At 58.5% G+C, this 27,765-nt stretch overlaps 1 protein-coding gene across 4 annotated transcripts in view; it reads right to left on the bottom strand.

Moving 5' to 3' along the window:
• The window catches only part of SHISAL1 (shisa like 1), a 143,556-nt gene that overhangs the window by 33,071 nt on the left and 82,720 nt on the right, over window positions 1-27,765 (bottom strand). For all 4 annotated transcript variants that reach the window (XM_037848072.1, XM_037848071.1, XM_037848068.1 and 1 more), the window contains exons 2-4: window positions 19,170-19,268; window positions 16,107-16,320; window positions 5,850-6,146 (exon numbers count right to left, since the gene is read on the bottom strand). In XM_037848072.1, the coding sequence (XP_037704000.1) occupies window positions 5,850-6,146; window positions 16,107-16,320; window positions 19,170-19,236 (578 nt within the window). In that variant the 5' untranslated portion in view covers window positions 19,237-19,268. The remainder of the gene's footprint in view (window positions 1-5,849; window positions 6,147-16,106; window positions 16,321-19,169; window positions 19,269-27,765) is intronic.

The raw sequence follows: 27,765 nt of genomic DNA, 5'->3' as shown, positions 1-27,765 counted from the left end.
GATGGGGGAGTTGCAGGGGGAGGGAGAGACCCAGGGAACTGGGGAGATGGGGGTGGGGGCTGGATAACGGAGGGACAGGGGTCCAGCAGAACATAGCATAGCAAAAAAATAAGCCATGTAATTTGTCATAGAGTGGAAAGTGCCAGGGCAAAAAGAAAAAGGTCGGTGGGTTGGGGGTTTGGGAGAGCTGGGGGCAGGGGATGAGGAGAATGTGAAGGGCAGGGAGGGAGGGGGGCACACAGCGTTCTCTATGAACACGTCTTGGTGCTCTGTGAGCTGGGCAAGGGGTCCAAGATGCTGGAAAAGCCCCCGACCCCTGGGTTGGGGGGAGAGAACATCGAGTGTGCAAGCAGGCGGCCCGTCACCATAGTGGTGGCTGGGTCACTGCGGTGGCCGCGTCACCTGGGGCTCCTGGCCCTCGGCTGCTGTCCAGGCCAGTTTCAGAAGAAACCGAGCTGGGGGGGGCCTGGGAGGAGGGGGTGCCAGAGGAGACGGGGCCCATGTAAGTTTATCAGGAAACTTCGCAGTCTGAGTCCATTATGTTGTTAAATGAAGGGGAAACCCAGCTTCTCTGTGAGAGTAAATGGAGGCAGCCACACTCTGTCCCCCTTTCGGGTCCCCCCAGACGGTTCCTTAACGCAGTTATTGACATCTGGGGGGGGGGCTTTCCTGCTGGGGTCTGTGTGACCCCAGCAGTGAGGCCAGAACTCTGGCTCAGAGTCACACAGCCCCCGCTCAACAAACCTCTGAGACCCCCAGTTCCCACACCTGTAAGGTGGGCTCAAAACCCCAACCCCCCAGGGCAGGTGGAGTTTAGGCAGGTGACCTGTGCCCTGGGTGGGGCTCTGGGCAGGGACCCCATGGGGGTTATTTGCCCATCTGTGGAATGGCCATAAAACCACCAGCACTCACCGGGCCAGACTGAGCCATTTAATTCTCAGGTCATTTTTGATTCCTGGTTTAACAGGGAAAGAGGCTCAGGGGTGAAGTGCTTTGCCAGGGTTTGCAGCACGGGTGGGCCTGGAACCCGAGCCATCTGACTCCAGAGCCGCCCCCTAGCCCCCATGTTGCCCCCCAGTAAGCTGACAATGAAGAAAATACTAAAATTAAGCCGATCAATTTGCTTTATGATCACATTGGTGCAAAGGCGAGATGCTCGTGGCTGGCACATGCGTCCTTCTCTCTTTCCCTCCGTGTTCATCTCTGGGCCCAGAGGGTCTGGCCTGGCCTGGGCCCGGCTGAGCACCTGCAGGACAGGCCCGGCCTCCCTCTGTGGGCTTCTGAGTGTGTGCTGGGCCCCTGCTCTGTACCCCGGGGGATGCCTCCTGCCCTAGGCCATCCTGGGGGACTGGGGAGTCCCAGCAGCCCTTGGGCACCCCCCTACGGCAGCCCGGCCTGGGATCAGGGGTCCTCCTGGGGGCTTGGGGCAGCCCTGACCTCTGCGCACAGCTGCCCCCTCCCTCGAGCTCCCCTTTGTCTCCAGCCTGCTGCTGCCCCCCTGCTCTGCCCTGCCCAGCTCAGCCTCCCTGCCTCGGTCTCCCCTGAAATGACCCTTGACCCACTGCTTGGCTCTCACGAAGCCTCCCCAGGGCTGGCTCCTGGCTCTAGTGTTCCCCCCAGTGAAGGCTCAAAATAAGCTTGCGGGGGCGCCAAGAGGTGGTGTGTGGCCCTAATGTCGGAGAATCCCGGAAGGAAGGTGTTGGGGACTTGCAACCCTCTTCCCCCTCTGTCCTCAGCTTTCAAAGAGGAAGAGCTCTGTTTGCTGGGCAGCGGCTGCTCCCCAGTGTGGGGCAAAGTGGGGAGCGGGCTCAGTGTGGAGCAGCCTGGAGAAGCTGGAGCAGTGAGGCACACCTGCCTGGCAAAGGCCCGGGACAGGGGCCGGGGGAGGACAATGGAGAAGCCACAACGGCTGAGCTCAGAAAAGACATTTGGGGAGAATCTTCCATGTGCTGGAGGCTCCAAGAGGGGCAGGGAGGGAGAAGTCTTTTAAGTTGTTAGCTGAGCATTCAAGAACCTCCCCATCAGGCACAGCTGGCTCAGATGCTTCCTTCAGTGACCAAGTGAGGCTTTGAAGAGCTTTTCATGACTATCTGGCTGACAAATGCTGTTTCCTTGACCATGACACCTTGTTGAGGGGGCACATGGGATCCATGGCTCTAGTGAGGTGACTGACAGGATGCAAGCTCCCAGTTCTGGGCAGGATGGTGACCTGGGCTGGTTCTCAAGTGGCTTCAACTGTGGGGACAGACATGCAAAGTGGGGAGGGGGCAGGTCAACCAAGGTCACTGGGAGCTATGAGCCAAGGGACCAAGCAGCCAGAGGGCCCCAGAAGGCCCAGAGGTTTTGAGAGTGGAGGGACCACCTCAGGAGGTGGGGAAAAGCATCCAAGCAGGCAGGAGGGAGGGAGCCCACCCCTGCAAGAGAGGGCAGTCTAAGAAGCGGCAAGGCCAAGAGATAGCTGGGGACGAGGCGCTGGATAGGCGGGCTGGTGGTGACAGAACAGAAAGTAGCTGCTCTGACCTGTGCTTGAGGGGGACATCTCCTGGCTTTACCCACTGGGACGTGGGTGTTTGGAAATTCCAGGGTGACAGTTTGGAAACGAAGCTGCGTCAGTGTCATAGCTCTCAGCCTGGAGAGATGCCGATTACAGTCCGCCCCTCATCCAGCCGCTCCCCCGTGATACTTGATGGTACTGATCTACCAAACCTCACACCCAGACAGAATGACGGAATGCCACTCCGCCCCCACCCATCTCCCTTCCACAAGACAAGCTCTTATTTAACCTCTGACCCCAATGTGGCTCTTTGCTGGGGATGCCCCTGGCACCTGCCCCTATAGTTGCTAACTGTCTCCCATCTGCCCCACTTGACTCTGTGTCCCGAGCACCAAGCACAGAGCCAGGGTGGGGTTGGGGCAAACTTTTGTCAAATTGGAAAATTTAAGAGAAGGGCATTGTTTCTGCCACTGGGCCCAGAAGGGGCAGCGATTGCTGCCAGCCCAGCTAGGAGGAAGCTGGGAGGAAGTGGGGGCTCAGGAGCCAGACTGCTCAAAGTCAAATCCCTATCCATCACGCACTGGCCTCCATGCAAACACAGTGCCTGGAACATAGGAAGTGCTCTGCAGATGTTTCTAGAATCATGAGCACCCACCAGGAGGCCCAGAGGGGAAGACCGTGTCCAGGTGGAGAGTCTTGCTTCCTGCTGGGCTGTGGCCACCTGGGCTTCTGACTGACCCGATCACAGCCCAGGCCCCCGGACCACGCTCTCAACATGGTGTCAACATTGGGGACCCAGCCCCCGGCTAGCTGGGGTTCAGAGCCCGAGCAGATCCTGGCTCTCCCGACAGCCAGGAGACGCTCAGCAAGCACTGTGAGAACTGAACCTTCAAGTCGACCCGTGGGCCAGATGTCTCCACCGCCGAGCCCGTTTCTTGGCATAAAACACCCCCCGTCTGGGCTGATGGGATGCCCTGTGTCGTCAGCCACCTGCATCTTCCCAGAGGAGGACCCCACAATGGCAGAAAAGGAGCCAGGGCTCCTTTTCCTCTCCAAGTGCGACCCCTCACTCTCCAGCTTGATTCCTCGGTGGGCAACACTGAAGCCGAGGAGGAAGTCCCTCGCCCAGAGCTCCGGGCCGATAGGGAGCCAGCGGGTTCCACCTCCCCCCACTGCCCACAATGTCCTTGTAGGAGCTCAGGGGTGCCCACGTCAGCCTCTCATTCAGATACTGTGAACTCACACTTTTTGCCCCGTTCCACCGAGCCGGGCAAATCACCTTCCTCTCCACAGTTACTTCCTCGAACTCTGTATCCTGAAGGCACAGAATGCAGTAGGTGCATAATATGTGCTTGCTGATGAAAGCTATGTGGGAAGGGTGGAGACTGCCAGAGACAGGCAAAGAATCACAGAGAGAGGGAGGCTGGAGGCTCTAAAAATAGACCCGGGGATTCAGGAAGCACGAGGCCTTTGGGGGCTGGGCAGACACCCGCAGCCCCCCACCTCCAGGTTCGGGGTGCGTGACGGTATTATGAGCTGGGGTCAAACAGAGAAAGGCTGCCTTACATCCACCCCTCTCTCATCAAGTGCCCAGGGAAGGATGAGACATTCCAAAGGCTTAACAGAGTCAGAGAAGGAGGGAGGGGAGAGAAAAGAGAGACTTCGAGAAAGAGAACCATCATTTAGATGGTAGATTCTCAGCTATTAATAACCTTGGCTAGTCATAACAGCATTTTCCCACGCTCTCAGCCTGCAGCGCTCCCAGGCAGCACCCTCAGAGATTCTGGGTCAGTAGGCTCCAGGTGGGACCCAGGAATCTTCATTTTCACAAACACCCCAGGTGTCTGCTCCAAGGAATCTGGATTTCAGGAAACCCTGGACCGAGGATCTGGCCAATGGCCATTTCATTGCCTGTCGCTTTCCGCATGCCTATGCCTCACCACTCCCCCCCCAGCTGCACCTCCCCAGCCTCACCCCCCAGTCTCACCTCCCCAGCCCTCTTCTCCACCCCTCACGTCTACGTGGCCAAAGCCTGGCACAGGGTCCCCACCCGGAGCAGCTGCTGGGCCGGCAACTGCCAACCTGAGCTGAACAAGGCTGCCTCTTTGTCCTCTGCACGATACATGGGGCAATTATTCAATCAATAAGCACGTGCAGATTTTAGCGTATCTTATTAAAAATTATTTAAATCATTCATCATTGAGAAGGTCATGACTGTCAGCTATTTAAATGAGCATTAATGAGCTTAGTTGTAACTCTAATGAGGAAGCTGCAGATGTCAACCACACACCTACCATGCACCGGGCAGTGGGCGTTTCGTTTAATCCTCAGGACAACCCCAGGGGTGGGGGTGGGGGTGGGGGCAGCACCCTTACCCTCAGCTCCTCCATGGGATCTGGAATGCTAAGGGGGTGAAGCAGCTGGCCCAAAGTCACAGAGCTGGGGCTGGAACCCAGGAGGGTTTGCCTGCCAAGCTCCTGGACTCAGATCCAACGGTCACTGAGTTGTAAATTCCTGCGTCCTGCTAGCAGGGGGCATGGGATGGAACTTACAGCCTGGGCTCCTTATTGCCCTGTCCTGGGATGACGTGTCCCAGGCCCTGTGTGGGGCTTCAGCTTGGGCTCCAAAGAGCATCTGTGCACAACATGGCTTCTGCCAATACCTATCCCTGGTGCTGGCTAGCCTAGCAGAGAGTTCCTGTCCCAAAATGGACTGTCTCCTCCTGTCCCTCCAGCTCTGGAGGCTGCACAGCCCAGGGCCTCCTGGGTTGGGTCAGATCCCACCCACCAGATCTAGATAGAGCCTTAAGTGGGAGTCAGAGCAGAGGAAGCCAGGGCTGAACATGCCTCGGACAGTATTAACTGGGCTCTGGTGAGGCCAACCCCCAACTTCCTTTCCCTTTCTCGAGCCATCCCTGAGGAGCTGAACCAGGTAATATCTTTCTTTTCTATTCTCATGCTGAAAAAATAATCTACCACCCTGGACAGACTGATTTGCTTCCTTTGAGCAGACCTCGAAAACCTGGAAGCCATCGAATTACCCTTTTTGCCTTGGCAGCCAGGAAACTCACAACTCTGTTGGCCGCTCCACAGCAACAACTCTCTCACAACCAGCTCTAAGTGCACTGAACTCGCCAGCTTTACTTCCAAGCTGTTTACACCTCTCATTTTGACTTTTCTGCCCATGCCCACGCAGTTACCATGAGCTGCTTCAAATCCTCCTTGACGAATGACAAGATAAGCAAATAATCAGGTAACCAGCAAGCCAAATGCATCAGCAATAAGGATCCAGGATTTTCTGAGTTTGCCAAAGACAAGTGACCGAAGGGTTCCAGGCCTCGAGGGCACCCACTCACCAGGCGGATGAACTCTGGAAGGCCATCAGCGGTGGGCTCTGGCTGTCTCCCCGCAACGTGTGCATGGCCTGGGGGGCCCGCGGCAGGGGGCCCGGGGGAGGCTGGGGCTGCGTGGCCCGGGCAGGGCTCCCCCACCGCTGGGGGGCCTGCTTCATCCACCGTCCGTGGATGCCCCAGCGCGCCAGGTAGACCTTGCAGATGTCGTAGTTCATTGCGGAGTAATACAGCAGATCCAGGACGAGCAGTGTCAGCACAAAAAAGCCGTAGATCCACACTCCCAGCAGGGCTGTGTAATTGCTGGGGAGAAAAGGGGAGGCAGGTTGGGGAGGGGAGCCCAAGCTCCCAGCAGGCTTGATTAGAAAACCCCAGAGGGGCTCTTTTGGGGTTCCTCCGGGCTCCATCTCAGCTGCCTCCCCCTCTTCGCCACCACCCTCCACTTTTTCTCCTTCTCCTGCCTGGTTTGCCTCCTCCCAGATCTCGGGGACCCATCTGCGCTGGTACTGTCCCAGCCTGGGCATCTCCTCCATGACCCAGGTCCCAGGGCTGGGGCTCTGTGGCTCTGCACCCAGGGGGCTCATTTGGAAGGCATTCTCAGGTGAGCACTTGGGGATCGCAGGACATGGCCCCACCGTCACCCACACACCTCCCTCCATGCATTGGTGCTTCTCCTGGCCGGCAGCTGCCTCCCATGGGTGCCCCCTGCTTGCACAGTCTCTGGACCTTTGTCTACGTGGTCCCGGCCACCTGAGATGCTCTCACTCCACCACCCCCCCCCTCCCTGCCCACTCCTCCCCATCGTACTGGACCCCGGCAATGCCCCCTCCAGCAGGCCTGTTGTCCCAGGCCAAACAGACCCAAGGACCGAAGCCATAAGCCCCCGCCCCACACTGGCTCCCTTCTAGACCCTCCACTTCTCTCTGGGGAATTCTCTGCTCACAACCCCGGACACGGGGCATCAGCCTAGCCCCCTCCCCACCCCAGCACTCACTGGTCCCGTCTCTTTCACCAGGTGCCTGACTTTGGCGCCTCCACCCACCCCACCCCACAAGGGGTCCCTGTCACCCAGCACTGCCAGACTGTGCTCAGCTCAGGGACCCCCTGATGTCATTTCTCTTATTCATTCACCCCGATTCGTGGACCCAACATTTCCCACTGATGGCAGCTCCTCAAGGGGAAGGGTGGGGCCACCAGAGGGTTTTAAGCTGCAGGTGCAACGCCTGTGTCAACCCTGAGAGGCACGTGCTGCCCTCCCTGCTCTCCCCCAGCCTCGGCACAGGCTGCCTCTCCCTCGCCCCTCCCTCCTCCTCTAACTTCTACTCGCCCTCTGTCGGAGACCACTTCCTCCAGGAAGTCCTCCGGACACCCTGCCCCTCCTGCATGGCTGGGCTGGGTCTCTGTCTGGCCCACAGCCCTGAGCATCCATCAGACCTGGCACAACCACCCCGGGCTGTGATGTCTGCCCCCCCACGGCCCCAGGCTGGGGTCTGGGTCCCTTCCCTGGGCCCAGGATGGGCTGTTTCCTGGGTTTGCCACTGCAGCTGGGCTGCTGCTCTCCATCAGGGCTCGCTGGGGACTGCGGCTGGTTAAAGGCACCGATTTACTAATCACTCAGACACCGCCTCCATCTGCTCCCTGCTGCGGGCATCTGTTCGAGTGGGTGTGCGCTGGTGGGCGGCGAGCAGATGCTCTCACCGGCACGGAGAAACAGACCCAAATCCTGCCTGAGGGACCCCTCGGCCCTCACCTGGACAGGTCCCCCTAGGGCCTCCTGGGTCCACGTAGCAGGTCCCTCAAGGACCGGTCTGCAGCTGGGGGGAGGGCCCTGGAGTCAGGGGACCCGGCTCTGATCTCAACTTGGCCTTGGCTTTGCCGTGTGACCCAGGAGAGCCCCTGCCCCTCTCTGGGTCTGGATGAGATGACCGAGAGGCACCCTCAGTCTCAAGTTTCTGGGCTCTGGATCCTCCCAGGCTCGGCTCTTTTCCTGGCCTCTGCAGTGAGATGGGGGCTGCTCCCCTCTGGAATCCTCTGGCCCCTACCAGGGCTGGGCCACGTTGAACTCAGTATCCAGATCTGTGGAAGAGCCTCTCCAGGTTTTTGCTCACATGCCCCTGTCCCTTTTGCCTGGAGTATCCTTCCCTCCCATTATGGCAAAGTTCTTCTGGCCTCAAGACTTGGCTTGGGTGCCTGGGGCCCTGGGGGAGGTCACTGTGTGTTCTGAGCACTCGGCACAGAGCCTGGCACAGGACAGGTGCCCAGGGCTGAGCACCTGCTGGAGAAGCGAGGAACTCACAATTCTGCACCCACCTCCTAAGGGTGCCATACTCCAGAGCCACCACCGCCAGGATGGCAGCAGTCTCCTGGGCTTGTTCACGCTAAGGTGTGAGTGACTGACATCACAGGTCCCTTCCTTGAAATGCCTTATTTTAAGGGGACACTAGCTTAGCCTGGAAGCATCTGGACATGCTGCTGGGGAGCAAAGGGGCAGCCACCTCAGGGGAGTCGGCAGGCTGGGGCAGTGTCCTGGGGTAGAGGTCCAGGCATCCCAGCCCCACTCCCCAGCTCTCCTGCTTTCCCTAGCATCCTCTCTCCTCCCTCCCCCATGGTTCTCCCTTGGTGGTTCGAATGGCAGCGGCCTCGGGGGCTGAAGGGAGGGGAGGGGCTGGGGGGGAGGCAGGGGCAGCTGTTTACAGACGCTCCTCTGCTCAGAGGGGTCCCTGACACCAGCTGGGGGTGGCAGCCGGAGCCGCTGGGGCTGGGGAGTAAGGATGACATGACAACAAAAGCAGCAGCTGATGCTCATTGTGCTAAATACTCTGCACACATTAACCCATTCAATCACCCAGCGGCTGCCAAACCACCACCACCACCACCACCACCATCATCCCTATTTTACAGATGGGGAAACTGAGGCTCAGAGGACTTGTCTAAGATCTCACAGCCCTTAAGTGGCAGAGGCTGGCTTTGAACCCAGAGCACACTCCCCTCACCACCATATCACAGTGTCTTGGATGGAGCCTCCCAGGCAAATCCCACCTCTGCCCCTCGGGATTGGGAGCTCCTGGGGGGTGAGGCTGGGCTCCAACTTGACTTGATGCGTCCAGCACTCAGCCCACAGCTGCTAATGCCGCTTAAGCCAAGTATATCAGGCACTTCTTAGGAGCTGATGAGAATGGTGGCCTTGGTATTAATAACTTCTTAACCTGATCTTGTCTTCTATTTGTATGTTAACAACAGATAATTAATGGTAATTCCGGCAATCGCAGCCGGCTGGTGTCAGCTGCTTCTGAATCCTTAGCTCAGAACCGTGAGTTGGAAATGAGAAATGAGGCACAGCCAGGCAGGGGCACTTGCCAAAGTGCCAGAGCTGGGATTTCGACCCAGGCCACCCAGAGCCCAGAGCCTGCTGAATTCTAGGGGAATCCCAAGGTCAAGTCTAGGATAGATTTCAGGAGAGGGATCCCCGGCATGTGCCCAGTGTCCCTGCTTACCCTCCACCAGGAATTGGGGACTGGTTTTCTCCCACCATCGTGTGCTCATGACTGCCGGGTCTGGGGGGCCCTGCCGCCAAGCCACCCTAAAGGGCACATGGGAGTCACAGGAGTGGGAATGTGACCCCTTTGCCCTCCCTGGAGGTGACGGCCACTGGGACCCCGGCCACGGACGCCTTTCTCCCTCTCCTGCCTCCCACAGATGCCCTCCCCAACGTGGCCAGTCGGGAGGACTCGGGGTTTTTAAAATTTAATTTTAAAAATGTGATCTGGAAATTAATTCCATCTGAACACAGGGGTCTTTGTTGTTGTGTGTGTGTATGTGTTTCACAAATGGCAGAAGATAAAAGTGAGGCTGTGTAATGGGACAAGATGCGAAGCCCACCAAAGCCACAGCTCACCTTTTTCGGTGTATTTTGGGATACCGACTGGTTCAAATTCTTATGCTGTTTCCCAAGCAATAAACAAAGACTTCCCTGGCAGAGAAATCTTACTGAAAGTCTTCCATCAGCCAGAAGAAGCTCTGTGGCTGGGGCCATGGACATGGAGACCCCTTGTCCTGCCCCACCAGGCGGTCACAGGACAGGGTGGAGGGGGCGAGCCCTGGGGCCACCGGTCAGCAGAAACCCCAGCTGCAGGGCTCATGGCTGGGCCGGGCTGGCCCGCAGGTGGCTGATGGCCCCTCGCCCAACTGACCTGCAAAATGGGAACAAGGAGCCCCTCACAGCGGGGAGCAGGGGGGGTCACGAGACCAGGAGGACACTCCTAGCGGCTAATGAGATCCTCTACATCGAGAGCTCTCTGTGGACTAGAAGAATCAGCCTAAGCCAAGGCCCCACATACAGTGAGTGCTGCTGTGTGTTCATTTGCTCCCTGCCCTTGGCTTGCCAGGATGTATTCAGATTAGGAAACATAATGGATTCTAGAAACTCTTTGGTCTTCACGAGGATGGCGGTGTTAAGTTTTATGCCTAATCAGACTTGATGGGCTTGAGAGGCCAACCAGAAAATTTGGTAAGTTTGAACCCACTCAGGGCCTGATCTAGAGTTTGGAGCAAACAGGGCCATGTGGAGGACACAGGGGACAATGGTCAATGGTGCTTTCGGGCCTGGCAGAGCGACTGCACTGGCCTCCAGGGTGGCTGGAACACTTCTGGCCCTGGGGACAAAGGAAAACTCTGGGGCGAAGTTTCCATTCAGTGCCAATGGCAGAATAGAGTTGTCCGCTTCCTACAAATGTACTGTCAGGTCTTTCTGGAATCCTTCGCTGCCCTCCCACCCCTGCTGCCCATCTGCCTGCTGAAGGTTCTGCCCATTGCCCCTCCGCCGTAAAGGCTCTCCTCTCCCCAGTCGGAACCCACTGCTCGCCCCTCTGCTCGCCACCTGCCCGTGCCCTGTACAGATGCCCCCAAAGACTTGTTCAGGACCTGGGTCTCTGGCCCGTTGCCGGCACCCAGCCCAGAGCCAGCACGGCGAGGCAGGCAGGACACTCCTGGGAGCCACAGCCTCCCCGCCGGGCCCTGCCCTCTGCACTCACGCTACTGCCCATGTGGCCGCGAGTGGGCATCTCGCCGTGGCTGTGGGCTTGGCAAGGCCGCTCCCTCCTGCTCCGCCTGTGCCTTTCTGCCAGGCAGCCAGAACCAAAACAACCCACTCTGTTCCTCCAGAAAACACACATAAATAAGTCATCAGAGATGCTCTCCTTTTCCCCGTCACCAGCTCCGCCTCTGGCTGATTCACTGGGGGGTTGGGGGGGTGTAGGAGGGTCGAGGGGCAGCGCCAGGCAGCCCTGCTGTTCACTGGCCCCAAACACCTTCATCAAGCCCCTGCCGGGGTCATGGTCGGCCCAGGCCATCTGGACGGGCTGCTGGCGGGCGCTGACCTGTCTGGGGTGTTAGGACTCCAGCTGCTTGGCTGCCATATGGCGCATTCCCCAGCACTGGACACACCTTGGCCTTCTAGATGCACCGAGAAGGGGGACGTAAGGCCCCATGGCCGGAACGAGGGCCCTGGACCCCCAGGCCTTGGCCACCCATGTGGCCTTGGACAGGTGACTTCACCAGCCTGGGCCTCGGCCCCCTTCCTTCTCCGTCTCAGCTGTGAGGGTCAGCCAGACACCATCGGCAGCTGGCCCAGAGGGGCCTGGGGTCAGCGTGTGGTCAGAACTCCAGGGGCAGGGTGGTCACGGAGGAGTCAGAACCCAGTGGACCCTCCCTGGCTCACCTCACTCCCCTGCCCTGAGACTCCCCTGGCCAGCGAGCCCTGCCCCACCCCATCCAATGATCCAGCCTATGCAGATGCCCGGGAGGTCACCCTCTCACCCCGTCTGCACCCCCACTTCCTGCTCCCCGCTGCTCACAGCAAGCCCCACCCTCGCTGTGGCTGCTCACCCACATGCCCAGCAGCCAGCTTCCGGATCAGGTCCCAGAGCCCAGGAGGCTGCACGGGGGCTCCCTGACTGGAGTTCCTGGGTGACCAGGGGCCTGGGGTCACCCAGGGCTTCTGTGGACAGCACCAGGCCCTCACCAGCCCCATCCTATGTGGCACAACAGGTGTCCCTCGGAGCCACTGGCTGCCCCCATGACTCTCCGACCCCCAGCAGCAAGGAGGCCCTGGCTGCCCCCACTCCAGCCCACCCCCACCAGCCCAGGAGGCCCTGCCCGACGGCTCCACACCCTCCCCAACACCTGCTGTCAAACCCCCCCATTCTTCTCACACATCTTACCCTTGCCAACTGCAGTGAACTTTGCCCAGAAGTGCTGTTTCCTCTACACTGTCTGAAAAACTTCTGGAAAGCACACAAGCCCCTTGCCCTCCCTCCACGAGGCAGCAGGTGTGCTCCCGAGAGGACAGGCCAGGGAGGAGCAGGAGACTGGGCCCTGTCCCTGCAAGCTCCCATAGGCTGCACAGCCCGGGCCCTCTCTGAGCCTCTTTCCAGCCACAGAAAGCAGAGTCTAACAAGGAGAGGGGCCCCTGGACAGCAGGGGGCCATTCTGCCCTCCCACCAGGGACATCCAGCAAGGCCAGGAGACATTTCGGTTGTTTGCCGCTGGGGGTGGTGCTGCTGGCATCTGGTGGGGGTTGGTCTGGGGCTGCTCAACATCCCACAGGGCTTGGGCAGCGGCCACGGCCAAGCATGACCCACCCCGGGGGCCGCGGGGCCACGGTGGCCAGCCCACGCCCAGGCCTCTGGCTCTGATCCGCCTCCACTGGCGACAGCGCTGGGCTTCCTAAAGCCACTCCGGGACCACCTGCCTGGCTCTCCGCTCCCCGCTAAAGCTGCACCCACCAGGCAGGGGACCCTCTCTCCCAGCCTCATCTTCCTCACGAGTGAAATGGGCTCAGGAGATTAGTGCTCTCAGGGGGCTGCCCGGTGAGGTCAATGGCAGGGCGAGGACCCCCCTTGAGTGCCCTGGGAGCGCTTTCTAAGGTTAAAGAAGAAAAACGTAAATGTCTGGACTTCACTTCCTCTCTTCCCTAGGGGCAGGAGAGGAAATCATTAAGTTCCCACGGGAAGTCTGCGTAAAGGCAGATTAGGGAAACCTGTGGGCTCCAGAGTGAGGACCCAGACACTGGCCACCGGCGCCTTGCAGAAGTCGGGGGGCTCGGCCAGGCCAGTGCCTGGCTGTCAGCCAGCACCGCACATCTCCTGGGGTCCTAACCCCAGTCCCTGCCCGGCCCTCTGCCCTCAGGGGTTGGGGCCTCGGTCTTGCAAGAGGCTTGTGTCCTGTTCCAGGCAGGTCCCAGCCCTGAGGTGACAGGCAGGGCAGCTGAACGCTTCACATGCAGAATTATTCGAAGGCCTGAGCACATGGGGAGGGGGACTGGGGTCGGGGGGAAGCACCTGTGCATTTGAGGAAGGAAGTCTGGGGAGCTGGCCTAGGGGCAGGAGGGCAGATTTGGACGGTGGTCAACGGCTGAGCTTCTCCTGCCCCACGGAAGGGAAGCGGTGGCCTCCCCCAAGAGAGAACCCCATGGCGGCGGAGCACTCGAGCCCCAATATCAGACGGAGGGATTGGGGCTCAGTCCCCATCCCCCACCTCCCAGCAGTGTCTCTGACCCTTTCAATAGTCACTCAACAAACGCTCCTTCCAAGTGTATTTTTTTTCTTCAGATGAAAAAATACATCCACGTTGATCTAAGAGACCTCACGCTTATTGGGAAAACGTCAAGAACCCCCAGTAACGTCAGGATAAAAGATAAGACCATCAGATAGTTTAAAAGAAGGTTTTAGAAGTACTGACCGACATAACTGGATGAGAAAAAGAGGGGAGGCACAAAAATGGGAAAGGAGGAGGTAAAGTTATCATTATTTGTAAAGGGAATAATTGAGAAATCTCAGAGAATAACTGAAAAACATTACACAGAAAAGAAATGTCAGTAAGGGGATCAAGTATAAAACTAATACATGGAAATCATTAGCTTTTATCATCGAAACAACAGTTAGAAAATATAGTGGAAGAGAAGACCCTATTTATATAGCAATACAAAAAGGAATGTAAAAGGTATGTATAGTATCTATATGAAGAAAACCCTAAAATGCTATGAAAGGATATTCTATATCATGAAACATCAATTCTCCTTGAATTAATCTATAAATTCAATACAGTCCCAATAAAAAATACTAACTGGATTTGTTTATTTTTTTGTGGGGGTGGGATGTGGGACATATTAGGACAAACTAATTTTAAAGTTCATAGGACAAAAGAGCCAGGGGGACTATTGCTGGCAGACACTGAAACATAATAAAAAGCCACTGTCCTTAAGGCACTAGCTTATGGATACACAGACCAAGCAAAGGCTCACCATCGGCCCCAACACTCGAATTTGGTACATTAAAGTATGTGTTATGTTTGCATTTCAAATCAGTGCAGAAAAGATGGATAATTCATTGAATGGTGTTAGGAAAACTGGCTACCCATTTTGGGAAAAAAGTGAAGCTTGATTCCCATCTCAAACCTTATGTCAGAATAAACACATCAGTGGATGGTGGTGTGAACATCACTAACAGCACTGAATTATATATTTGAAGATGAATAAAAGGGCAATGTCTAGGCTGCATATATATTACCAGAATAAAAATTAGAGAAAAACACTTAAGACTGTACAACACAAACATTGAACCCTAATGTAAACTGTAGCCTATAGTTAATAGTACAATTATAGTAATATTCTTTTATCATAATGAAGGAACCATGCTAATGCAAAATGTTAAAAAATGGGGGGAGGTATATGGGAGCTCTATATTTTCTGCATGATTTTTCTGTAAACTTACTTCTCTAATAAAAAAATTATAAAAAATTAAATAAATACATCAGGAAAAGAAAAGAAAAGAAAACATGGGAAGATTTTTGAATGACCTCAAATCAAAGAAAGCCTTTCTCAGTATGATGCAAAACCTAGAAGAAGAGAAAAATTTGGATGCAATTTAACTATATAACAAGTAAAAATTAAGCATAGCTATGCCCTTCTTGCTTACTAATTGATTGCCAATTTTATCACAAGTGGCAAAGTACCCAGCTAAAAACTGACATTTCTCAGCCTTCTTATAGCCTTGAGTGGAAATGAAATGTGAGCGGAGGCCCCTGCTGTCTTCCTGATGGGAGTGCAGCAGGATGGTTAGAACCCCAGAAGCCAATTTCAGTCATGAGAAGCTTTGAGGATAAAAGAAGCAGTGTGGACAGGGCGGGGCTAGGGTGGTGGCATGGACAGATGGACAAAGCCTAGATCTCGGATGTGATTGCTTAGTTGTCACACTTGCCTCGGACTATCTACCTCCAACCCCTTGTGTGTGTGGGTGTGTGTGTGCGTAGGTGCATATATGTGTGTGTGTGAGAGAGAAAACGGGGTTGATGTGGAGAAAGAGATAGAACTTTTTGGCAAGAAGACTGTTACACAGAGCTAAATTAATCTCTAAATGATACATATTTAAAATATTTGCGCAATACAGTAAGCTCGATCTTAAAAAGAAAGCATAAGGAAAAAAGCATCATAAACAGACACACTGAGAAAATATTTGCAACATACCATATTTCTTTCATATTTAAAGCGTCCCTGTATAGAAATAAGAAGAGGACCAGAAAAATTCAATAGAAAAATGACAGGGGATATAAACAGCTAGCTCACAGTAAAAGAAATACAAAAATCTCTCTAACGTGTGAAAAGATGCCCGGCCTCACTCATAATAAGAGAAAAGCGTGCAGTTTTGATCCTCTGAGCTTGTGTTTAGCCTGCTCCCCTTGCTTCTCTGCTGGCAAGATTTCCTCTTTCTTCAGGACCCCACCCCTGGCCTCATTAAACCTTGTCTAGGTCCCTCCTCCATGCTCCGTCGCCTGCCCCCTCCCACCTGTGTTCCTCTCCATCAGGCCTCTGGTCTCACTGTTTTAACCCCTGAAGGAAAGGGGGATCCTGGATTCACCTCTGAGTCAATCGGGTCAATCAGTGATTACTCAATGAATGACGAATGAATGAAGGAACTTGGAACCCAGGGATTCCAGGCTTAAGCCCCATCCGAATCTGAAAGCCTTCCACACACTTGACCTCATTTAACTTCTGCAGCACCCTTGGAAGGGAGGTGGGGGTTGGTCGTCTGTGCCCATTTCTCAGATGAGAAGGCTAAAGCCCACCCTGAGGGCAGAACAAGCCAGAAACCTCGGTCCCCCGGGAGGCTTTTCCCAGGCTCCTCCCAGGCCCACCCACCCCTGCAGGGCTCGTCAGGCAGCCTCCCCCGGGGGCAGGTTATTTTGGGGGCCCGGGGCAAAGGCACTCACTTGTGCATGTAGCCCTCGGAGCCGGCCGTGAGGTTCGCCTGCATCACTGCCTGGAACTCCGTCTCGTTGCAGCAGTATTTGAAGACCGTGTTGTTATGGTGACAGCAGAGGATGAAGGACTTGTTGTCCGAGAGCCGGGGGCAGTGGAAGCCGAAGTGGTAGCGGCCTTTGTGGTCGGTGTACGGCTCACAGACGCGGAAATGCACTGACAGGGCTGGAAAGGAGAGTTCCCAGGCTCGGCGCGGCCCCACCGGGGCCCCCCTGCCCTGGCACCCCGGCCAGCACCAACTGTCCAGGGGTGGGCTCTGGAGGGCTCGCCTGTTCTAGGGTCCCGTGGCCTCCCCCCTCCCTGGGAGGCCCGCCCTGTATGTCCATCTTGGTCAGCAGCCTGGAGCCCATCTGAGTCTCACCTCCTCCAAGAAGCCGCCTCGGGTTCCCCCTGCCTCTCCCTGATTATGCTCCTCTACGTATCCCAGCAGCTTGGCATTAATTGTGCAGCTACATTTTGCCAGGGAACTTCCAGGCAAGTATGAGATTCCACCTTCCAGGTGGAGGAACTTTGGCTCAGGGGCCTAAAGTGACTGGCTGGAGGTCACACAGATCAGGGATGGTGGAGCCGGGGTTCGAACCCAGGCCTGACTGGACCCACTGCCCAGCCACCAGTCTCCAACACACCTCAGTTACTGTGTGGACTGGGGGGGCCCACGGTGACGCCCGAGCTGGCCTGGGTGGTGGGCAGTGTGGCTTCACACAGCTGTCCCCTCTGTGCCTCCGTGCTTGTGACACCGGCTCCCTGGACCTGAGGTACCCCAAGGGCCTGCCGTGGTCACCCCCACCTTGTGGCCAGTTTCCCTCCCTGTCCCCACTGCTCAAAGAGGCTCCTATTCAGCCAGGGCGGCTGCTGCAAACCCAGGATGGTATTTACCAGCCTGTAAAGCCTGAGCAAATAAAACAATGGAAAAAAACCTGGAGCCGCTGTCGCTGGCTTAATTAGTATCTTCATAAAAGGGATCGCTGTATCTAATTTGTATCACTGAAAAGGGGGTTCGTTGGCTGACTACATTTCTCCAACCACAAAAGGCACTGGTTTTGCAGAAGCTCCTCCAGGCCCTGGCAAGCTCTGCCTCTGCTGAAAGGTTATTAGACGGCCGCCCACACGCTCACCCACCCAGGGCTGCAGGTGGGGGTCCCAGCTGGGCCGGGCTGGGCAGGTGGGTGGATGGCCCTCACGTACAGGGGCCTGAGGCCGGCTTGGGTGGCCCCTTTCCCCAAAGTACAGTACCTTCTTCTGTGTGGGTGCAGCCACTGTGGGAGAATGGGGCTGGGTTTTCTGGAGTCGGGGGCCTCTCCCAATCCCCCTTACTCACCCTCAGCTTGGGGAACAGGAGGACCCCCTGTGGGGGTGCAGGGGTTGTGAAGCAGCCCCCCAACCCCGGGCAGATGCACTATCTCATTTGACGTCATTTACTCCCATTGCACAGAGGAGAAAACCAAGGCTTGGGGCCAAAGCTCTCCCAGAGTAGTTCCTGCCTGCTGCACCAGCACCCCTGGGGACTTGTTAGAAATGCACTTTCCAGGGTCCCTGAGTAGCTCCACCTGTGCCTTTGCAAGCCCTCTGGGGACACCAACGGGCTAAAGTGTGAGACACACCAGCTAAGAGAAAGGATGTGCTGGGGGCTGGAAGTGAGGGACAGAACCAGGAGGCCACTCCGGCCACCGCCCAGGTCAGGAGGACCCTCGGCCAAGGGTCTGCACATGCTCAGCTGCTGAGGAGCTGAGCTATGGCTGCAAACACCCAGGTACACAGGGAAAGCCCAGGTCCTGGGCCAGGAGCCAAAACGCCCCTGCAGGACCCAGGGAGGGAAGGAACAAAGCAGAGGAGGCATCATGGAGGAAGTGGCCTTTGATCTGGGCCTCGAGGTCTGTGGAGGAGCCTATGCGGGTGTAAGGTATAAGGGAATGAGCAGGCATTAAAGGGCCATGGCCCCTCTCGAGGGTACCTGGGTCCCCGGGTCTGGGAGAGGACTGTGGGTGCACCCCTGTTTGTAAAGCCCGGCACCAATGCCAGGTCCCCGCTGGTGCCATTTAACCAACACCCAGGCTCGCATCTCGGCTCCCTCGCTGGCTAACATGTGACCTGGGACAGCCCCTCTCTTCCTCGGAGCCTCGGTTTCCTCATTTGTGAAGTGGGGTGAGGAGCTCCTTCCTCCCAGGGGGCAGTGAGGACAGAGGAGCTCACGCACGGGGAGAGCCTGAAGTGGGGACGGAGCTCGGGGGCTGCTGGCCTCGCCTGGCCGTCGGCTGTGACATCCCAGGTGTCCTGTCCAGCCTCCTGCAGCCCCCTCATGGCCTCCTCTCTGAGTCACGCCTCCAGCAAAGGGACAAAGGCCTGAAACCGCTGGGTGGGTGCCAATGGCTCTGCCAGAGCGTGGGACAGGAGGGAGTGCAGAGAGCAAGCGAGAGAGCGTGGAAGCAAGCAGGGGTGAGAGCCGGCCAGGGGCCACGCTGGGACACCCCGGGCTCTGCTGGGCGGCCAGCTCTAGTTTGGAGGAGCCCGTATTGTAACCAGGAGAGGAGAGCATGCCGGGACCCAGCAGGGATGGCCTGGGGGCTGGCCAGGTGCCGGGAGGCTGGGCTGCAGCGTGGTCCTGGCAGGGGCAGAATCCCAGCCCGTCCACCTGCTGTATGGACTCGGCCAGGTGAGTGCTCTGCGAGCCTCAGACCACAGAGCGGCGGTGGGGAAAGCCAAGGAGAGAATGCGTGGAAAGGGCGTCTCCAGGGTCCACAGGCAGCCACCTTCCCTCCCTGCCCCCGGCCCCCGGCTGAGCTCTCTGTGGCCAGTATGACACACAGTAGGTCTTCATTGATCAGCAGCAAAAAATAGCTGTCACCAGGGGAGCACCGGTGGCACGGGGGAATAAACACACCTCACTTCCACACCCAGAACCCCCTCAGGGGCTGGCACTGACCCGAGGAAGGGACATCCCCCCCATCCCGCCCCATCCCGGGCCCCTCTCCCCCATGCCTGCCCCTCTCCCAGCCGAGCATCCACGGAGGAGATACCTGCGGAAAACAGCAAGGAGAGGAGGACGGTGAGCACGTTCAAGGACTGCTGGCCACAACTGGTCATCGTTTGGCTTTCATGGATCCGTCGAGCGCTGCCTGTGTGAGGAGATCGGGGGGCGGTGGGTGCCGCTGTCTGGCCCGCGCTGTGGCACCTGCAGAGGGACGCAGGTGGGCGGGCGGGGAAGCGGGTTGGCTGGGCGCAGCGGAGGGCCACGGATGCTGGCAACGCCACCATCCAATTTCCTCTCTGGAAAGAGCGACCTTCCCCCACCCATCCGTTGTCACCTGTTCCCTTCATGGTGAAAAGAGGCGTAATCAAAGGCGGATGGACGGCTGGCGCAGGTGGCGGAGCAGCTGCAGCCGGGGCTGGCGGGGCGCACGGGGACGGGCAGCCCAGCCGGCCGGTGGGCTTTGGACGCCAGGCGCTGTCCCGGCTCACCCACCTTGGGGGACTTCCAGGACCCAGGTTCCCCAGCTGGGCTGCGAGCTTCCCCAGACCACCCCATAGTCTGGAGTGAGCCCGGCACTTTTCCAGGCAGTAATTACTGAACTCAGTTGAAACTGTCGCTGCCCTTGTGAAGTGTATGTTCTAGCGAGCGAGGCTGAGAACACACGAACAAATGACTGTATAAACTGACGGAAGATGAAGGGGGTGGCGTGGGGGCCGCTGTGGACAGGGTGGTCGTGGGAGGCCTTGCTGGACGTTTGAGCAGACAGGAATGCAGGCAGGGAGCAGGCACTGGGGCTGTTCGGGGGAACAATGGGGACCAACTGTGGGAAGAGCAGTGCAAAGGCCCTGAGGTGGGGGCAGAGAGGAGGCCAGTGCACTACAGCCAGCAGTGGAGGGGGAGTGGGGAGCAGGCCACCGAAAAAGGGCCTCAGAGAGCCTGGGCATGGGGGACACGAGTGTTGATTGAGCTCCGGCCCTGAGCCAGGCCCCAGGCAGCGACTTTCGTCAGATGCCGAATCCCTGGGACCCGGGGACAGGGTTACTTCTACCATCAGCACCCTTCCCCACTTTGGGAACTTGGAAATGGAGGACAGGGAGGCTGGGGGATGTGTCCACCTGCCCGGCAGCCTGGCACTTTCCCGCCTCGCCACACCCCGGTGTCCCTGTGCACAGCGTGACATCTCTGATCTCCCTGCCACCTAAATATGGTGGGGGAAGGGGGAGAGGGGCAGCCTAGAGGTTACTTGGACTCCTGTGCCCCATCCTCTTCCCTCCTTGCACCCTGACATGGGGTGGGGGATTGAAGACGCTCATCGCCATCTGGGGCCTGGTTCTGATGGTGGGATGAGGGGTCTTGGAGAGGTCCCAGTCCTGCCCGGGAGCCACCTCCCCACGTGCCCCTCTCTGTCCTTGCTCCGGCGTCAGCACCACCCTGTCCCTCGCTTGACGAGGCCTCCACCCACCAGGGGGACGGTCCCAGAGATGCACACGTGCCACAGAGATCTGCTGCCAGAGAACACGGCTCTGGACCAGGTGGCTGGGAAGGCACCTTCCAGGTCTCGGCCCTGCACTGGGCTCCCAGGGCCGGCCCTGCTCTTGTCCCTGGGAGGTCGGAGGTTGGAGAAGGGGACGCAGAGGGGAGCCCCCAGGGCGGGGCGGGGCTGGAAACATCAGTGCAGGAGCCGTGATGCACCATTGTCCCAGCTGTGGCCTCCCGTTGCCCCAGGCACTGTCCAGTGAAGCTTGGAGGGCATGAACAGGGGAAGGGGCTGTGAGGATGTAAAATGCCCCTGAATCGCCAGCCTTAGTATTGTTTTGGAGGTGACGTCAGTGCAGCCCCAGGGAAGGGGCCCCCTCACTCCACCCCGCGCCTGCTCTGCCCCTGCCCAGGGCCCGGCTCTGCCCCTGCTGGGCCCTGAGCGGCTTAATTGCTCTGAGCCTGGCCTCCTCCTCGGCCCTCCTGGGAGCAGGAACGGAGATTAAAGTATTTGAAAGTGCTTAGAAAAGGATTTCATGCTGGGAACTGTAGGATTGGCTCTGGAAAATGCACTGTGGGGGGCGGGGGCGCGGGTTCCCTGAGGTCACTCACCCCGGGGCCCCATCCTGCGGGGAGGAGAAGCTGCAGAGGTGTCTACTGACTCTGGTCCCTTCTGGCCCCGCAGGGTAGGAGTATCCCACCCTCTACCCCCTTTTTTAGCCAGGGCTGAAATCCACAAGCTGCTGAGTTTGTTGAATGAATGAGGGATCACCTCTGCCCGGGCCCAGCCCCTCCCACTGCTCTCATGCCCCACAGAGCCCCTGTGCATTGGAACTCACCGAGCCTCAGTTTCCCCATCTGTATGGTGGGGACACTAAATCCAGCCTCAGAGGGTTCTGTGTGGATCAAACAAGGTCAAGGGCACGAAAGGGGTGGGTACAGGAAAGGATGCATGTGGCCGTGAGCATCCTTGGCTCCCATCCCCGTTTCCAGCTCTACCCCCTTCCTGGGCCTGAGCTGGACTCGGCAACGCTCTGGGCTGCTTACCACAGGCCCGCAAGAATCCACAGCCAGGCGGAGAGAGGTCAGAGGTGTGCCACCCGTCGCAGCCCCGTGTCCATGAAGGGCACATCAATCAATGACAGCGGCCCTGGCTGGTGCCGGCTGAGCAACTTCTGGTGCCAGGCTCTGAGACAGGCCTCTAGCCTTCCCCACTGCCCATAGAGTACGGGTCATTTACCCTACTTAGGGGTGGACTAAAGAGAGTGGTTATGTATCTCCCCATTCCCCATCCAGCAGGAGCAGGAAAGGGAGTGGATTCCCACTACAAGTTGTAAAGAGAACAAATCAAGAACAGAGATCATTACCACCGTCCCAGATAAAGTGAATTCTTGAGTGTTTCCCTTTTCGCCTTAGCAGCCAGGAAGCTCAGGTAGAATACCAGACACGCTCCCCCTGAGTATGGTAGTAAAGTGGTTGTGTGAATCAGTCTTTGCTTTCATCAGGACGTGAGCTTTTCTATCTCCATGTGAAACCTCAGCTTCACACACCTCTTTACTCAGAGCCCTCAGCACGCAGAAGCATTTCCTGGGAGCGGGTAAGAGAGGCAAAATTCCAGGCCCCACCCCAGATGCTGAACCTGAATCTGCATTTTCACCACATCCCCAGGGGCTGTATAAATGCATTAAAGCTTGAGCAGCACTCTCTAACTACTGTCAATGCTTTTGGATGCGGCGGGAAATACAGAATCGGGGGGGAAAGAATTGAAAGCAAATGATGGGGAAGCCCCTGCCCCGTCACAATCCTGGTGCCTGGGTAGGCAGGCCCCAGACCTGGCAGAGTTTGCTTCCTAGAGGTAAAATCTCCTCTAAATTGCTGGGAGTATTTTGCCCTCGCTGAGCCCCAGCCCCAGGGCTGGTGACCTTCCTGAGCTAGCCCACTCTCGTCCTTCCATCTCCCACCATGATCCGAGGTAGGGGAGGCCCTGGTGTGAGCCAGGTCTGGAAACGCAGGTGCAAAAGGGCAGAGAAGGGTGGGATGGGGTAAGGCAGGGGCTCCCCGTTCTCACTGAGCCCCGGGAAGAGCCGGGCATCCTCCAGCCCTGCAGTCCAGGACACCCCACAGGCTCCCCAGTTTCCCGCCTTCCCCAGGGCCGGGGAAGCCCTCCAAAGTGAAGGCCCCACTGTGCCCGGGCACTGCCCCGTCCCCTGCCGGGCTTGCCACAGCCAATGGGTGCCCCAGCAGCCCCCAGCCCTGAGCTGCAGTCTCTCTGCCGTGTCCCTCGTCAGGGCTCCAGGCTCGCCCGTCCTGAGCATCCTCCAACCCCAAGCTCGTCTCTATAGTTCCGGGGGGAGCCTGGGCCTTCCCACCACCGCCTGTGCCGGTGTCGGCCCCTCCACCGGGAACGCCATCTCTGCTACCTGGAAAACTCCAAGCCTTCTTCAGGGTTCTGGCACAACGCTGCCTCCTCAGTAGAACTTCCTGGCCCCCCACCCCAGCTGGCTGGCCCCAGGCTCCCCTGCCCGGGTCCCTCTGTGCCCGGCTCACCCCATCCATCCCAGACGCCTTAGCCTGGGAGCTCCCGTGAGGTCCCACCTGGCTCTGCCGGGGTTACCCACCACCCCCAACACACACACACACAAGCCTGGGTCTGGGTGTCCATGGGGAGCGGAGTCTGTCCTTGCATCACTGTTTCCTGCTTTTCCACTTGTGTGTGCAAAATTCACCTCCTTGCAAGTCCACGGCTCCCTCCCTGGTGCCCCGTCCCGATCGGAGGGCCTCTGGGCACCTCTTGCTGTGCCCGCATCTGTCTGTCTCTCTGGTGGGGGCTGGGGTGGCTCTCCCTGAGGACAGGGAACTGGGGCTGCCTCGTCTCTGTGTCCCCAGCTCCCAGTCACAGGAAGGCGAAGACAGGTGAAGGAAGGAAGGGGTAAGGGCCGGCTGCAGGCTGCCCTTGGGAGCTGGCCTGGGGATGGGACTGGACACGACTGAGGTTGGAAGACCTTGAAGGGGCTCGTGAGAAGGGGGGACCATCTCAGCCCAGGATGGGGTTCCCAGCCTCTCCTGAGCTGGAGGCTCACCGGAGAACCCAGCGGCGGCCGTGGAGCTGACACTGGGGAAACACAATCACCCACGGACCGGGCCTCCTGCTCACCCTTTGGGGGTTCCCTGGACCCCTGGAAAAAGCTAGTTCAGCAATCCCTGGTAGAGGAGGGGTGCTAGGCCTGAAGGCAGGGTCTGAGTTCTGCTGCTCACCCTGGGCCTCAGTTTACTCATCACCCAACAGGTGCCCACTTCCACGGCGGAGAGATGAGTGAGGGGAGGTGGGTGAGAACGCCCCGTGAGCTGATCCACCAGGGCGAGTTATGACGACAATGGAGTTTCCGTGGAGCCTCTCTGGGCCTCAGTTTCCCCATCCATGAATGGAGAGAATGCTACCCACCTCCCCTCCCCTCGCCACTTTGTTCTGAGGGGTGAATGGAAGAGAGCACAATGGAGACCGACGTGGAGCCTGGAGAGGAGAGGCCTGGGCCTGGGGGTGAGTGTCGGTGCGGAAGGGTGCCTGGGAGAGGGCACGTGCAAAGCGGGAGGCTCGGTTCCGACCCCGAGCATCGCTTGCTGTGGGGCTGGGCAGTGCCTCCTCTATTGCCCACCCCAACCCCCAGCGTCCTGATTCCCAGGGGTCAGGGGTTGGGCCTGAGCTTGTCCTGGGCCCTAAGTGTGGGCTCAGCCACCCTGGGTGGGGTGAAACTGAACTGCCCTGAGGGGTGTTGAATCCAGCTCCAAACTAAGGCACTTGCACGGGCCATCCTCAGAGGGGCCTTGAGAAGAGGGGGCGCCCTCCAAACTGGAGCACCTACTCCCCTGCCAGCCCCTGCCCACGTGGACTGAGGGAGGGGGTGGGGGCTGCAGCTCAGTTGGAAAGCGAAGCCCACCAGGTATCACGATAAAATTTCCATTTCCAAACATCCAAGACAGGAGTGCTTGGAAGCCAACCTCCCACTGCTGGCTGGGTAGGAAAATTGCTTTGGAAACTTCCATGGGCCTCCGTGGACGGGCAGCCGATGTGGTCCCTTGCCAGGTTTCCAGGAGCAGGCCCCCGGGGACTGTCCCAGCTGACGTCTCCGGGAAGACCGCCCAGCAGCGGGAGGGAGAGGGGCTGGAAGAGAGGCCACGCCCGCCCCTGCTTGCCCTGCCTCTCCCCTGCTTCCCCCCTGCCTCCCCCTACCCTCCCGGCCCACCCCCGCCTCTGGGCGCGGAGCTCGGGTTGGCTGCCCTGGGTCCAGCACCCACTGGCTGCGCTCCCTCAGGTGCCAGGCTCCACCTGGCGTTTCACCGGGTGGCTCTTAGGTAGGTAGACCCCTCTCACAAAGAAGGAAACTAGCTGGGGCTCAGAGAGGTGAAGCCACACAGCCCTCAGGCTGCTGAGACAGGAGGCAGACCCCCCTGCGGAGCGCGCCCTGCGTTGTCCCCACCTCCTGGCCCTGTACACATTTCCAGGGCCTCCCAAGGCCCCTGAGAAGCACAAACCACCGACAGCTTGGACCCATGGTCCCGGGTTCCATTTTTTTTTTGAAAACTGGTCAACGGCTCACGGCGGTGGCTGGTGGCCGACCAGAAAACCCAGCTAACTGGGGGAGCTTTCTGGGTGAGCGGGGCTTCCCCAAACTGGACTGACAGGCCCAGAATCAGGGCCAGGCCAGGCTGCGGGTCAGCCAGGGACCATCATGCCAAGATTCTAGGATTATTTTTAAACACCGAACTCAGCGAGGCTGGGGGAAGAGCGGAAGGAAGGGCGTGTGAAGACAAACAGGGCCGGGGAGATGGATGAGCCCCCACCAGGGAACGACAGGGCTGTTTCTGCACCGCACAAGCCCGTGGCTGAGCTCCGCAGGCACCAGGCCTCGAGACCCCGGCATCCGCTCTTGGCCTCGGGGCTTCCTGCTGACCCCCCTCAGCCCCATCAGACCCTCCCCACAGGCCTGGCCAAGCACCTCCTGCCCAGACAAAATCAGTGTGGCCTGGTGGTTGGGCCTGTGGGCCGCGGCCTTGCTCCCCCTTCTGTAACCTCACCACGAGGGGCTGGGGCAGGCCGCCGAGCCTCAGTCTCCCCTCTCCGAGAATGGGGATTAAAAAAGGTTCCTATTTCACAGGGTCTGTGAGGATGAGAGGAAGTGATGCATTGGCGCTCCTGGAACAGGGCTGGGCACCCAGGGGGTGCTCAAAATATGTTGGGGTGACTGCACCTTGCCACTCAGCCACCTATCCTGGGTTCCAAGCAGCCCCAGGGGCAGCTTCCTAAGTACGGATCCAGCCAGGTCACCCCCTCCTCGGGAATGTCAGGCAGCCCCCCGGGTTTGAGTCCACACTCCCTGTCGAGGCCCTGCGCGGTCCGGCCCTGCTGAGCTCTTATTCTCTCCGCTCCTAGCACTTCTCTCCTCTCACAGGCTCTGCCCTTCCTCTGGGCTGTTGTATGTGCGGTTCCCTCATGCTTGGAACCCTTCCCCTCCTGCAGCCAGGCAGCCTGGGCCAGGCTGGCAAGGCTCAGCCGGAAGTCTGTCTCTTGGGGAAGTTTTTCTCCCCGATATTCCTGCTCCCTTGGGTGGGCTCCCACGGCTCCAGCCCTTTCCCCACCGCCCTGAGCACAGGGTGGCCCTAGGCTGTCTGGGGGCTCTGCCGGGGCAGGGGCTGGGCTGGATAGGCCTGTGGCCACCACGCCAGCCTGAGGCCGGAGCACACGGGGGGCCGGGTCAGCATGTGGCGAGTGCACTAGGGCTTTCCCAACTAAGGTCTGTTTTTGACTTGAAAGGAATCTGGGAAAAAGGAAGACGGTTGGCAGAGAGGGGTGATTGAGCTCCCAAACCTCTGCTGCAGGTGTCTGGCCCTCTTAGGACACAGGCCACACCTGGGCCACTAATATCTCAGCAGCCAGAACCCAGAAAGACGTGCCATCCCCAACACATCCTACTCCTACCCCACCTCCAGGCTTTGCTCAGCCTGGACTGGCCCTGGACATCCCTTTCCCCAACTCTGGTCCAAATCGGATCCATCCATGAGGCCTGGCTCAAAGGCCACCTCCTCCAGGAAGCAGCCGTGTTTACTCATCTCCCTATTTAGGGAGTGGCTCCCTCTCGGGGTGTCCATTCAGTGAACCCCCGTGAGCCTCTGCTCAGCAGCAAACAAGGCGGGTGAGGCCCTGGCTCCAGGGAGCAGCTGGTCACCCAACAAACAATTCATCAAACTGGGGAGGGGGAGCCCAGGCAGGGCCCTCTGGGCCCTCACAGAAAGTCCAGCCAGCAGCCAATGCTCAGCAGACAGGAATGCAGTCTCCAGCTGGAGGGAGAGCATGGCAGACAGGCACGGGGGTCCACCCTGTATGGGCTACGGGGTCCAGGCTTAGCTTCTGTTCCTTTGCTGCCTCCTCCCACTCCCTGGGGCGGGGCCCGGGGCTCTCCATTGTGCAGCTGGAGGGTGAGGGGCAGCCGCTCCCTCAGCTGCTGCGCTGCTGTCGACACCAGCTGATGCGAGGGTCCACACCACACACAGCACCCAGAGCATGCACACGTCCATACATGCACGCAGCACCCGAGAGAGTGCACACGTCCACCCTGGCACACAGTGCACATGCACACACATGTGCACGCCCACCGACAGGCAGTAGCACGTGCACACGTCTGCACCCACACGTGTGCACACGTGCACAAATGCACATGTGCACATGCTTGCACACACAGCATGCACATACATGTGGACACACACACTATGGCCAGCAAGCTCCCAAGCTTCCATGGCCTTGCTCGGCTGTGCAAAGCTGACCCTGAGTTTGTGGACTTTGGTTTCCAGGACAGCGCCCACTTAGAGGCCATAAAACCTCCTCTGAAACGTGAATCCAGGAATAAACACTTCCTGAGCATGATGCCTTCGTGAAGCAAGATCAAAGTGTGTCCTTCTGACCCTGGGTGCCTGTTGGGGGGTGGGGGGGAGCAGCATCAGAGAAGTGGGATGCAGTCCTGGTGGTGGGGTGGCGGGCTGCGGCACGGGTGAAGGGATGGCACCCCAGCAAAGCTGTGGACCGAGCCCCTGCATGTGCCCAGCCCTGTCCAGCCCCCTGCCTGCATCTTCTGTAATCCACCGGGCATCCCTGCATCCCCGGGGGTCCCGTCTCG

This window comes from Choloepus didactylus, chromosome 8, assembly GCF_015220235.1.
Source record: "Choloepus didactylus isolate mChoDid1 chromosome 8, mChoDid1.pri, whole genome shotgun sequence".
Lineage (NCBI taxonomy): Eukaryota > Metazoa > Chordata > Mammalia > Pilosa > Megalonychidae > Choloepus > Choloepus didactylus.
Note: the sequence above shows the minus strand (reverse complement) of the source record. Positions and strands in the feature narration are given on the sequence as shown.